This window comes from Scyliorhinus torazame, chromosome 1, assembly GCF_047496885.1.
Source record: "Scyliorhinus torazame isolate Kashiwa2021f chromosome 1, sScyTor2.1, whole genome shotgun sequence".
Classification (NCBI taxonomy): Eukaryota; Metazoa; Chordata; class Chondrichthyes; order Carcharhiniformes; family Scyliorhinidae; genus Scyliorhinus; species Scyliorhinus torazame.
The window spans coordinates 424,612,777-424,625,402 of NC_092707.1; the positions used below are offsets into that span (position 1 = coordinate 424,612,777).

General features: G+C 56.8%; 1 protein-coding gene across 1 annotated transcript in view; it reads left to right on the forward strand.

The window, feature by feature from the left end:
- The window catches only part of LOC140428868 (translocating chain-associated membrane protein 2-like), a 52,613-nt gene that overhangs the window by 36,269 nt on the left and 3,718 nt on the right, over window positions 1-12,626 (forward strand). The window contains exons 7-9 of the mRNA XM_072515522.1: window positions 3,265-3,335; window positions 4,403-4,507; window positions 12,463-12,606. Of these exons, the coding sequence (XP_072371623.1) occupies window positions 3,265-3,335; window positions 4,403-4,507; window positions 12,463-12,606 (320 nt within the window). The remainder of the gene's footprint in view (window positions 1-3,264; window positions 3,336-4,402; window positions 4,508-12,462; window positions 12,607-12,626) is intronic.

Consider the following 12,626-nt stretch of genomic DNA (forward strand, 5'->3'; position numbering starts at 1 on the left):
ACAAATAAATCTACACTATATCATTTTCCCGTAATCCATGTACCTATCCAACAGCTGCTTGAAGGTCCCTAATGTTTCCGACTCAACTACTTCCACAGGCAGTGCATTCCATGCCCCCACTACTCTCTGGGTAAAGAACCTACCTCTGATATCCCTCCTATATCTTCCACCTTTCACCTTAAATTTATGTCCCCTTGTAATGGTGTGTTCCACCTGGGGAAAAAGTCTCTGACTGTCTACTCTATCTATTCCCTGATCATCTTATAAACCTCTATCAAGTCGCCCCTCATCCTTCTCCGCTCTAATGAGAAATGGCCTAGCACCCTCAACCTTTCCTCGTGGACCTACTCTCCATTCCAGGCAACATCCTGGTAAATCTTCTTTGCACCTTTTCCAAAGCTTCCACAGCCTTCCTAAAATGAGGCGACCAGAACTGTACACAGTACTCCAAATGTGGCCTTACCAAAGTTTTGTACAGCTGCATCATTACCTCATGGCTCTTAAATTCAATCCCTCTGTTAATGAACGCGAGCACACCATAGGCCTTCTTCACAGCTCTATCCACCTTGAGTGGCAACTTTCAAAGATGTATGAACATAGACACCAAGGTCTCTCTGCTCCTCCACAATGCCAAGAACTCTACCGTTAACCCAGTATTCGCATTCATATTTGTCCTTCCAAAATGGACAACCTCACACTTTTCAGGGTTAAACTGCATCTGCCACTTCTCAGCCCAGCTCTGCATCCTATCTATGTCTCTTTGCAGCCGAAAACAGCCCTCCTTACTATCCACAACTCCAACAATCTTCGTATCGTGTTCAAATTTACTGACCCACCCTTCAACTCCCTCATCCAAGTCATTAATGAAAATCACAAACAGCAGAGGACCCAGAACTGATCCCTGCGGTACACCACTGGTAACTGGGATCCAGGCTGAATATTTGCCATCCACCACCACTCTCTGACTTCTATCGGTTAGCCAGTTCGTTATCCAACTGGCCAAATTTCCCACCTATCCCATGCCTCCTTACTTTGTGCAGAAGCCTACATGGGGAACTTTATCAAATGCCTTACTAAAATCCATGTACACTACATCCACTGCTTTACCTTCATCCACATGCTTGGTCACCTCCTCAAAGAATTCAATAAGATTTGAAAGGCAAGACCTACCCCTCACAAATCCGTGCTGACTATCCCTAATCAAGCAGTGTCTTTCCAGATGCTCAGAAATCCTATCCTTCAGTACCCTTTCCATTACTTTGCCTACCACCGAAGTAAGACTAACTGGCCTGTAATTCCCAGGGTGATCCCTAGTTCCTTTTTTGAACAGGGGCACGACATTCGCCACTCTCCAATCCCCTGGTACCACCCCTGTTGACAGTGAGGACGAAAAGATAATGCCAACGGCCCTGCAATTTCATCTCTTGCTTCCCATAGAATCCTTGGATATATCCCGTCAGGCCCGGGGGACTTGTCTATCCTCAAGTTTTTCAAAATGCCCAACGCATCTTCCTTCCTAACAAGTATTTCCTCGAGCTTACCAATCTGTTTCACACTGTCCTCTCCAACAATATCGCCCCTCTCATTTGTAAATACAGAAGAAAAGTACTCATTCAAGACCTCTCCTATCTCTTCAGACTCAATACACAATCTCCCGCTACTGTCCTTGATCGGACCTACCCTCGCTCTAGTCATTCTCATATTTCTCACATATGTGTAAAAGGCCTTGGGGGTTTTCCCTTGATCCTACCCGCCAAAGATTGTTCATGCCCTCTCTTAGCTCTCCTAATCCCTTTCTTCAGTTCCCTCCTGGCTATCTTGTATCCCTCCAATGCCCTGTCTGAACCTTGTTTCCTCAGCCTTGCATAAGTCACTTTTTTCCTCTTAACAAGACATTCAACCTCTCTTGTCAACCATGGTTCCCTCACTCGACCATCTCTTCCTGCCTGACAGGGACATACATATCAAGGACACGTAGCACCTGTTCCTTGAACAAGTTCCACATTTCACTTGTGTCCTTCCCTGCCAGCCTATGTTCCCAACTTATGCACTTCAATTCTTGTCTGACAACATCGTATTTACCCTTCCCCAATTTTAAACCTTGCCCTGTTGCACGCACCTATCCTCTCCATTACTAAAGTGAAAGTCACAGAATTGTGGTCACTATCTCCAAAATGCTCCCCCACTAACAAATCTATCACTTGCCCTGGTTCATTACCCAATTAGCGGGGGTGGGGGTTAGCGGGGTTGGGGGTTAGCGGAGGGGGTTGGGGGTTAGTTGGGGTTTGGGGTTAGCGGGAGGGGTTGGGGGTTAGCGGGAGGGGGTTGGGGTGTTAGTTGGGGTTGGGGGTTAGCGGGAGGGGGTTGGGGGTTAGCGGGGGTTGGTGGTTCCCGGGCGGGGGTTGGGGGTTAGCAGGGTTGGGGGTTCCCGGGTGGGGGGTTGGGTGTTAGCGGGGTTGGGGGTTAGCGGGAGGGGGTTGGGGGGTTAGCGGGAGGGGGTTGGGGGTTAGCGGGAGGGGGTTGGGGGGTTAGCGGGAGGGGGTTAGGGGTTCCCGGGCGGGGGTTGGGGGTTCCCGGGCGGGGGTTGGGGGTTCCCGGGCGGGGGTTGGGGGTTCCCGGGCGGGGGTTGGGGGTTCCCCGGGCGGGGGTTGGGGGTTAGCGGGAGGGGGTTGGGGGTTAGCGGGAGGGGGTTGGGGGTGTTAGCGGGAGGGGGTTGGGGGTTAGCGGGAGGGGGTTAGGGGTTAGCGGGGGTTGGAGGTTCCCGGGCGGGGGTTAGCGGGGTTGGGGGTTAGCGGGGTTGGGGGTTAGTGGGGTTGGGGGTTAGCGGGAGGGGGTTGGGGGTTAGCGGGAGGGGGTTGGGGGTTAGCGGGAGGGGGTTGGGGGTTAGCGGGAGGGGGTTAGGGGTTAGCGGGGGTTGGGGTTCCCGGGCGGGGGTTGGGGGTTAGCGGGGTTGGGGGTTAGCGGGAGGGGGTTAGCGGGGGTTGGGGGTTCCCGGGCGGGGGTTGGGGGTTCCCGGGCGGGGGTTGTGGGTTAGCGGGGTTGGGGGTTAGCGGGAGGGGGTTGGGGGTTAGCGGGAGGGTGTTGGGGGTTCCCGTGCGGGGGTTGGGGGTTAGCGGGAGGGGGTTGAAGGTTAGCGGGCGGGGGTTGGGGGTTAGCGGGGTTGGGGGTTAGCGGGGTTGGGGGTTAGCGGGAGGGTGTTGGGGGTTCCCGGACGGGGGTTGGGGGCGGTGATGGTGTTCTCACGCTCTCTTGTCTCTCTGGCAGGAGGAGATTGTGCGGCAGCTGCAGTACATCGGGCTGTACCTCCTCCACATTGCGGGTGCTTACCTTCTCAAGTAAGACTGGCTTGGATCAAACTGACACTTGTACACGGGGTAAGAGCTAAGGGTCAGAGGACGGGGCCGCAGGACGATGGGTCAGAGGGTGGGGCCGCAGCCGATGGGTCAGAGGGTGGGGTCGCAGGGTTAAGGGTCAGAGGGCGGGTCCGCAGTCTGAAGGGTCAGAGGGCGGGGCCGCAGGACGATGGGTCAGAGGGTGGGGTCGCAGGGTTAAGGGTTAGAGGGCGGGTCCACAGGCTGAAGAGTCAGAGGGCGGAGCCACAGGGCGATGGGTCAGAGGGCGGACCGCAGGGTGAAAGGGTAGGCCAGCAGGGTGAAAGGCCATGGGTCAGAATAATCTTTATTGTCACAAGTAGGCTTACATTAACACTGCGATGAAGTTACTGTGAAAATCCCCTAGTCGCCACATTCCGGCGCCTGTTCGGGTACACAGAGGGAGAATTCAGAATGTTCAATTCACCAACAGCCCGTCTTTCGGGACTGGGAGGAAACCGGAGCACCCGGAGGAAACCCACGCAGACACGGGAGAACGTGCAGACTCCGCACAGACAGTGACCCAAGCCGGGAATCGAACCCGGGACCCTGGAGCTGTGAAGCAACTGTGCTAACCACTGTGCTGCCCAAATGGGGGTTGTCGGAGAAGGTTGTACTGATAGAGGTCTCCAAAATGACATTAAAAATGAAATGAAAACTATGAGAGGCATAGACAGGGCGGATAGTCAGAGGCCTTTCCCCCAGGGTGGAAGTGTCAGTTACACATGGCACAGGTTCAGGGTGAGAGGGGGAAAGTTTAAGGGAGATGTGTGGGGTAAGTTTTTCACACACAGAGTGGTGGGTGCCTGGAACGCGCTGCCAGAGGATGTGGTGGAAACAGCACATTAGCAACATTTCAGAGACATCAGGATGGGTCCATGAATAGAGAGGAAATAGAGGATACGGACCGGAGTAAGGGCAGAAGGTTTAATTTTTGTTCTGGCATCATGATCGACAAGGGCTTGGAGGGCCGAAGGGCCTGTTCCTGTGCTGTACCTGCCTTTATTCTAATTGTGTGTGTGTGTGTTCAGTTTGACACGGCTGGGAGTGGTGTTGCTGCTGTTACAGAGCGTGGCGGAGCTCCTGTTTCACGTGGCACGGTTATTCTACTTCATCAATGAAAACCAGCAGAAGTTGTGAGTATGTGTTTGAGCTGGGCGCGGTTATTCCGGAGGGCTGCTGAGCATGGGATCGCACGGCCCTGGCACAATACGAGGAAAGTATGGAATTGATTCACATGACTGGCCGTGGGGCAGAAGAGAAAAGATCTCATTTAAAGTCTGAGATTGATAGATTTTTGTTATTCCAAGAAATTGAGGGAGAGAAAGCAAAGGATGAATCCAGCTCCAGCTGTGCGTCACTCCCTCAGTGCTGACCCTCTGACAGTGCGGCACTCCCTCAGTACTGACCCTCTGACAGTGCGCACTCCCTCAGTACTGACCCTCTGACAGTGCAGCACTCCCTCAGTACTGACCCTCTGACAGTGCGGCACTCCCTCAGTACTGACCCTCTGACAGTGCAGCACTCCCTCAGTACTGACCCTCTGACAGTGCGGCACTCCCTCGGTACTGACCCTCTGACAGTGCGGCACTCCCTCAGTACTGACCCTCTGACAGTGCAGCACTCCCTCAGTACTGACTCGCTGACAGTGCGGCACTCCCTCAGGACTGACCCTCTGACAGTGCGGTGCTCCCTCAGTACTGACCCTCTGACAGTGCGGCACTCCCTCAGTACTGACCCTCTGACAGTGCGGTGCTCCCTCAGTACTGACCCTCTGACAGTGCGGCAACTCCCTCAGTACTGACCCTCTGACAGTGCGTCACTCCCTCGGTACTGACCCTCTGACAGTGCGGCTCTCCCTCAGTACTGACCCTCTGACAGTGCGGCACTCCCTCAGTACTGACCCTCTGACAGTGCGGCACTCCCTCAGTACTGACCCTCTGACAGTGCGTCACTCCCTCAGTACTGACCCTCTGACAGTGCGTCACTCCCTCAGTACTGACCCTCTGACAGTGCGGCACTCCCTCAGTACTGACCCTCTGACAGTGCGGCACTCCCTCAGTACTGACCCCTCTGACAGTGCGGCTCTCCCTCAGTACTGACCCTCTGACAGTGCAAGCTCTCCCTCAGTACTGACCCTCTGACAGTGCGACACTCCCTCAGTACTGACCCTCTGACAGTGCAGCACTCCCTCGGTACTGACCCTCTGACAGTGCAGCTCTCCCTCAGTACTGACCCTCTGACAGTGCAGCACTCCCTCAGTACTGACCCTCTGACAGTGCGGCACTCCCTCAGTACTGACCCTCTGACAGTGCGACACTCCCTCAGTACTGACCCTCTGACAGTGCGGCACTCCCTCAGTACTGACCTTCTGACAGTGCAGCACTCCCTCAGTACTGACCCTCTGACAGTGCAGCACTCCTCAGTACTGACCCTCTGACAGTGCGGCACTCCCTCAGTACTGACCCTCTGACAGTGCGGCACTCCCTCAGTGCTGAGCCTCTGACAATGCAGCACTCCCTCAGTACTGACCCTCTCGACAGTGCGGCTCTCCCTCAGTACTGACCCTCTGACAGTGCGGCACTCCCTCAGTACTGACCCTCTGACAGTGCCGCACTCCCTCAGTACTGACCCTCTGACAGTGCGACACTCCCTCAGGACTGACCATCTGACAGTGCGACACTCCCTCAGTACAGACCCTCTGACAGTGCAGCACTCTCTCAGTACTGATCCTCTGACAGTGCAGCACTTCCTCAGTACTGACCCTCTGACAGTGCGGCACTCCCTCAGTACTGACCCTCTGACAGTGCAGCACTCCCTCAGTACTGACCCTCTGACAGTGCGGCACTCCCTCAGTACTGACCCTCTGACAGTGCGGCACTCCCTCAGTACTGACCCTCTGACAGTGCTGCACTCCCTCAGTACTGACCCTCTGACAGTGCAGCACTCCCTCAGTACTGACCCTCTGACAGTGCAGCACTCCATCAGTACTGACCCTCTGACAGTGCAGCACTCCCTCAGTACTGATCCTCTGACAGTGCAGCACTCCCTCAGGACTGACCCTCTGACAGTGCGGCACTCTCTCAGTACTGACCCTCTGACAGTGTGTCACTCCCTCAGGACTGACCCTCTGACAGTGCGGCACTCCCTCAGTACTGACCCTCTGACAGTGCGGCACTCCCTCAGTACTGACTCTCTGACAGTGCAGCACTCCCTCAGTACTGACCCTCTGACAGTGCGGCACTCCCTCAGTACTGACCCTCTGACAGTGCGGCACTCCCTCAGTACTGACCCTCTGACAGTGCGGCACTCCCTCAGTACTGACCCTCTGACAGTGCGGCACTCCCTCAGTACTGACCCTCTGACAGTGCGGCACTCCCTCAGTACTGACCCTCTGACAGTGCGGCACTCCCTCAGTACTGACCCTCTCACAGTGCAGCACTCCCTCAGTACTGACTCTCTGACAGTGCAGCACTCCCTCAGTACTGACCCTCTGACAGTGCGGCACTCCCTCAGTACTGACCCTCTGACAGTGCGGCACTCCCTCAGTACTGACCCTCTGACAGTGCGGCACTCCCTCAGTACTGACCCTCTGACAGTGCGGCACTCCCTCAGTACTGACCCTCTGACAGTGCGGCACTCCCTCAGTCCTGACCCTCTCACAGTGCAGCACTCCCTCAGTACTGACCCTCTGACAGTGCGGCACTCCCTCAGTACTGACTCTCTGACAGTGCAGCATTCCCTCAGTACTGACCCTCTGACAGTGCTGCACCACCTCAGTACTGACCCTCTGACAGTGCGGCACTCCCTCAGTACTGACCCGCTGACAGTGCGGCACTCACTCAGTACTAACCCGCTGACAGTGCGTCACTCCCTCAGGACTGACCCTCTGACAGTGCGGCACTCCCTCAGTACTGACCCTCTGACAGTGCGGCACTCCCTCAGTACTGACCCTCTGACAGTGCGGCACTCCCTTAGTACTGACCCTCTGACAGTGCAGCACTCCCTCAGTACTGACCCTCTGACAGTGCGGCACTCCCTCAGTACTGACCCGCTGACAGTGCGGCACTCCCTCAGTACTGACCCTCTGACAGTGCGGCACTCCCTCAGTACTGGCCCTCTGACAGTGCGGCACTCCCTCAGTACTGACGCTCTGACAGTGCGGCGCTCCCTCAGTACTGACCCTCTGACAGTGCGGCACTCCCTCAGGACTGACCCTCTGACAGTGCGGCACTCTCTCAGTACTGACCCTCTGACAGTGCGTCACTCCCTCAGGACTGACCCTCTGACAGTGCGGCACTCCCTCAGTACTGACCCTCTGACAGTGCGGCACTCCCTCAGTACTGACTCTCTGACAGTGCGGCACTCCCTCAGTACTGACCCTCTGACAGTGCGGCACTCCCTCAGTACAGACCCTCTGACAGTGCGGCACTCCCTCAGTACTGACCCTCTGACAGTGCGGCACTCCCTCAGTACTGACCCTCTGACAGTGCGGCACTCCCTCAGTACTGACCCTCTGACAGTGCGGCACTCCCTCAGTCCTGACCCTCTCACAGTGCGGCACTCCCTCAGTACTGACCCTCTGACAGTGCGGCACTCCCTCAGTACTGACTCTCTGACAGTGTGGCATTCCCTCAGTACTGACCCTCTGACAGTGCTGCACTCCCTCAGTACTGACCCTCTGACAGTGCGGCACTCCCTCAGTACTGACCCGCTGACAGTGCGGCACTCACTCAGTACTAACCCGCTGACAGTGCGTCACTCCCTCAGGACTGACCCTCTGACAGTGCGGCACTCCCTCAGTACTGACCCTCTGACAGTGCGGCACTCCCTCAGTACTGACTCTCTGACAGTGCGGCACTCCCTCAGTACTGACCCTCTGACAGTGCGGCACTCCCTCAGTACTGACCCTCTGACAGTGCAGCACTCCCTCAGTACTGACCCTCTGACAGTGCGGCACTCCCTCAGTACTGACCCGCTGACAGTGCGGCACTCCCACAGTACTGACCCTCTGACAGTGCGGCACTCCCTCAGTACTGACCCTCTGACAGTGCAGCACTCCCACAGTACTGACCCTCTGACAGTGCAGCACTCCCTCAGTACTGACCCTCTGACAGTGCGGCACTCCCTCAGTACTGACCCTCTGACAGTGCGGCGCTCCCTCAGTACTGACCCTCTGACAGTGCGGCGCTCCCTCAGTACTGACCCTCTGACAGTGCAGCACTCCCTCAGTACTGACCCTCTGACAGTGCGGCACTCCCTCAGTACTGACCCTCTGACAGTGCGGCACTCCCTCAGTACTGACCCTCTGACAGTGCAGCACTCCCTCAGTACTGACCCTCTGACAGTGCAGCACTCCCTCAGTACTGACCCTCTGACAGTGCGGCACTCCCTCAGTACTGACCCTCTGACAGTGCGGCACTCCCTCAGCACTGACCCTCTGACAGTGCAGCACTCCCTCAGTACTGACTCTCTGACAGTGCGGCACTCCCTCAGTACTGACCCCCTGACAGTGCGGCACTCCCTCAGTACTGACCCTCTGACAGTGCGGCACTCCCTCAGTACTGACCCTCTGACAGTGCGGCACTCCCTCAGTACTGACTCTCTGACAGTGCAGCACTCCCTCAGTACTGACCCTCTGACAGTGCGGCACTCCCTCAGTACTGACCCTCTGACAGTGCGGCACTCCCTCAGTACTGACTCTCTGACAGTGCGGCACTCCCTCAGTACTGACCCCCTGACAGTGCGGCACTCCCTCAGTACTGACCCTCTGACAGTGCAGCACTCCCTCAGTACTGACCCTCTGACAGTGCAGCACTCCCTCAGTACTGACCCTCCAGTCGTGCAGCACTGGACTGAAGATTTCAGCCTTCTGAATGTGAGATAAGTGCAGAATTGAGAGGAGGAGCCAGGTCGGGATGTTCCAATGGGAGTGAGAAAAGGAGTCAGGTCGGTATGTTGCAATGGGACTGAGGAGGAGGAGCCTGGTCGGGATGTTGCAATGGGACTGAGGAGAAGGGGCCAGGTCAGGATGTTGCAATGGGACTGAGGAGGAGGAGCCAGGTCAGGATGTTGCAATGGGACTGAGAGGAGGAGCGAGGCCGGGCTGCAGTGGGACTGAGGAGGAGGAGCCAAGTCGGGATGTTGCAATGGGAGTAAGGAGGAGCCAGGTCGGGATGTTGCAGTGGGTCTGAGAGGAGGAGCCAGGTCGGGATGTTGCAATGGGACTGAGGAGGAGCCAGGTCAGGCTGCAGTGGGACTGAGAGGAGGAGCCAAGTCGGGATGTTGCAATGGGACTGAGGAGGAGGAGCCAGGTCAGGATGTTGCAATGGGACTGACGAGGAGGAGCCAGGTCAGGCTTCAGTGGGACTGAGAGGAGGAGCCATGTTGGGATGTTGCAATGAGACTGAGGAGGAGCCAGGTCCGGATGTTGCAGTGAGACTGAGGAGGAGCCATGTCGGGTGTTGCAATGGGAGTGAGGAGGAGCCAGGTCGCAAAGTTGCAGTGGGGCTGATGAGGAGCCAGGTAGGGATGTTGCAATAGGACTGAGTGGAGGAGCCAGGTTGGGATGTTGCAATGGGTCTGAGAGGAGAAGCCAGGTAGGGATGTTGCAATGGGACTGAGTGGAGGAGCCAGGTTGGGATGTTGCAGTGGGACTGAGGAGGAGCCAGGTCGGGATGTTGCAATGGGATTGAGGAGGAGGAGCCAGGTAGCGATGTTGCAGTGGGACTGAGAGGAGGAGCCAGGTCGTGATGTTGCAATGGGACTGAGAGGAGGAGCCAGGTACGGATGTTGCAATGGGACTGAGTGGAGGAGCCAGGTTGGAATGTTGCAGTGGGAGTGAGGAGGAGCCAGGTCGGGATGTTGCAGTGGGACTGAGGAGGAGCCAGGTCGGGATGTTGCAATGGGACTGAGGAGGAGGAGCCAGGTAGGGATATTGCAATGGGACTGAGGAGGAGGAGCCAGGTAGGGATGTAGCAATGGGACTGAGGAGGAGGAGCCAGGTCGTTATGTTGCAGTGGGACTGAGAGGAGGAGTCAGGTCGGGATGTTGCAATGGGACTGAGGAGGAGGAGCCAGGTCGGTATGTTGCATTGGGCCTGAGAGGAGGAGCCAGGTAGGTATGTTGCAATGGGACTGAGGAGGAGGAGCCTGGTCAGGATGTTGCAATGGGACTGAGGAGGAGGAGCCAGGCCGGGCAGCAATGGGAGTTAGAGGAGCAGCCAGGTCGGGATGTTGCAATGGGACTGACGAGGAGGAGCCAGGTCAGGCTGCAGTGGGACTGAGAGGAGGAGCCAGGTTGGGATGTTGCAGTGAGACTGAGGAGAAGGAGCCATGTCGGGTGTTGCAATGGGAGTGAGGAGGAGCCAGGTCGGGACGTTGCAATGGGACTGAGGAGGAGGAGCTAGGTAGCGATGTTGCAGTGGGACTGAGAGGAGCCAGGTTGGGATGTTGCAATGGGATTGAGAGGAGGAGCCAGGTAGGGATGTTGCAATGGGACTGAGAGGAGAATCCAGGTAGCGATGTTGCAGTGGGACTGAGTGGAGGAGCCAGGTCGGGATGTTGCAATGGGACTGAGAGGAGGAGCCAGGTAGGGATGTTGCAATGGGACTGAGTGGAGGAGCCAGGTTGGGATGTTGCAGTGGGAGTGAGGAGGAGCCAGGTCGGGATGTTGCAGTGGGACTGAGGAGGAGCCAGGTAGGGATGTTGCAATGGGACTGAGTGGAGGAGCCAGGTTGGGATGTTGCAGTGGGAGTGAGGAGGAGCCAGGTCGGGATGTTGCAGTGGGACTGAGGAGGAGCCAGGTCGGGTTGTTGCAATGGGACTGAGGAGGAGGAGGAGCCAGGTAGGGATACTGCAATGGGACTGAGAGCAGGAGCCAGATAGGGATGTTGCAATGGGACTGAGGAGGAGGAGCCAGGTCGGTATGTTGTAATGGGACTGAGGAGGAGGAGCCAGGTCGTCGGGATGTTCCAATGGGAGTGAGAAAAGGAGCCAGGCCGGGGTGTTCCAATGGGACTGAGGAGGAGGAGCCAGGTCGGTATGTTGCAGTGGGACTGAGGAGGAGGAGCCAGGTCGGGATGTTGCAGTGGGACTGAGGAGGAGGAACTAGGTCGGGATGTTCCAATGGGAGTGAGAAAAGGAGCCAGGTCGGGCTGCAATGCAACTTAGCGGAGGAGCCAGGTCGTGATGTTGCAATGGGACTGAGGCGGAGGAGCCAGGTAGGGATGTTGCAATGGGACTGAGAGGAGAATCCAGGTAGCGATGTTGCAGTGGGACTGAGTGGAGGAGCCAGGTCGGGATGTTGCAATGGGACTGAGAGGAGGAGCCAGGTAGGGATGTTGCAATGGGACTGAGTGGAGGAGCCAGGTTGGGATGTTGCAGTGGAAGTGAGGAGGAGCCAGGTCGGGATGTTGCAGTGGGACTGAGGAGGAGCCATGTAGGGATGTTGCAATGGGACTGAGTGGAGGAGCCAGGTTGGGATGTTGCAGTGGGAGTGAGGAGGAGCCAGGTCGGGATGTTGCAGTGGGACTGAGGAGGAGCCAGGTCGGGTTGTTGCAATGGGACTGAGGAGGAGGAGCCAGGTAGGGATACTGCAATGGGACTGAGAGCAGGAGCCAGGTAGGGATGTTGCAATGGGACTGAGGAGGAGGAGCCAGGTCGGTATGTTGTAATGGGACTGAGGAGGAGGAGCCAGGTCGTCGGGATGTTCCAATGGGAGTGAGAAAAGGAGCCAGGCCGGGGTGTTCCAATGGGACTGAGGAGGAGGAGCCAGGTCGGTATGTTGCAGTGGGACTGAGGAGGAGGAGCCAGGTCGGGATGTTGCAGTGGGACTGAGGAGGAGGAACCAGGTCGGGATGTTCCAATGGGAGTGAGAAAAGGAGCCAGGTCGGGCTGCAATGCAACTTAGCGGAGGAGCCAGGTCGTGATGTTGCAATGGGACTGAGGCGGAGGAGCCAGGTAGGGATATTGTAATGGGACTGAGGAGGAGGAGCCAGGTCGGGATGTTGCAATGGGACTGAGAGGAGGAGCCAGGTCGGGATGTTGCAATGGGACTCTCTCTCTTCACTGTTTCCGTTGCTTTTGAGCAGCTTTAGTGCCTGGGCTGTTATCTTTGTTGTCACTCGTCTAATGACACTGACTCTGGCTGTGCTGGTCGTGGGATTCGGTCTCTCCCGTGTCGAACATCAGATCTTTGACATAGAAAGGGGAATCTTCAACACCCTCCCTATTCGGTGAGTTCACGTTTCAGTCT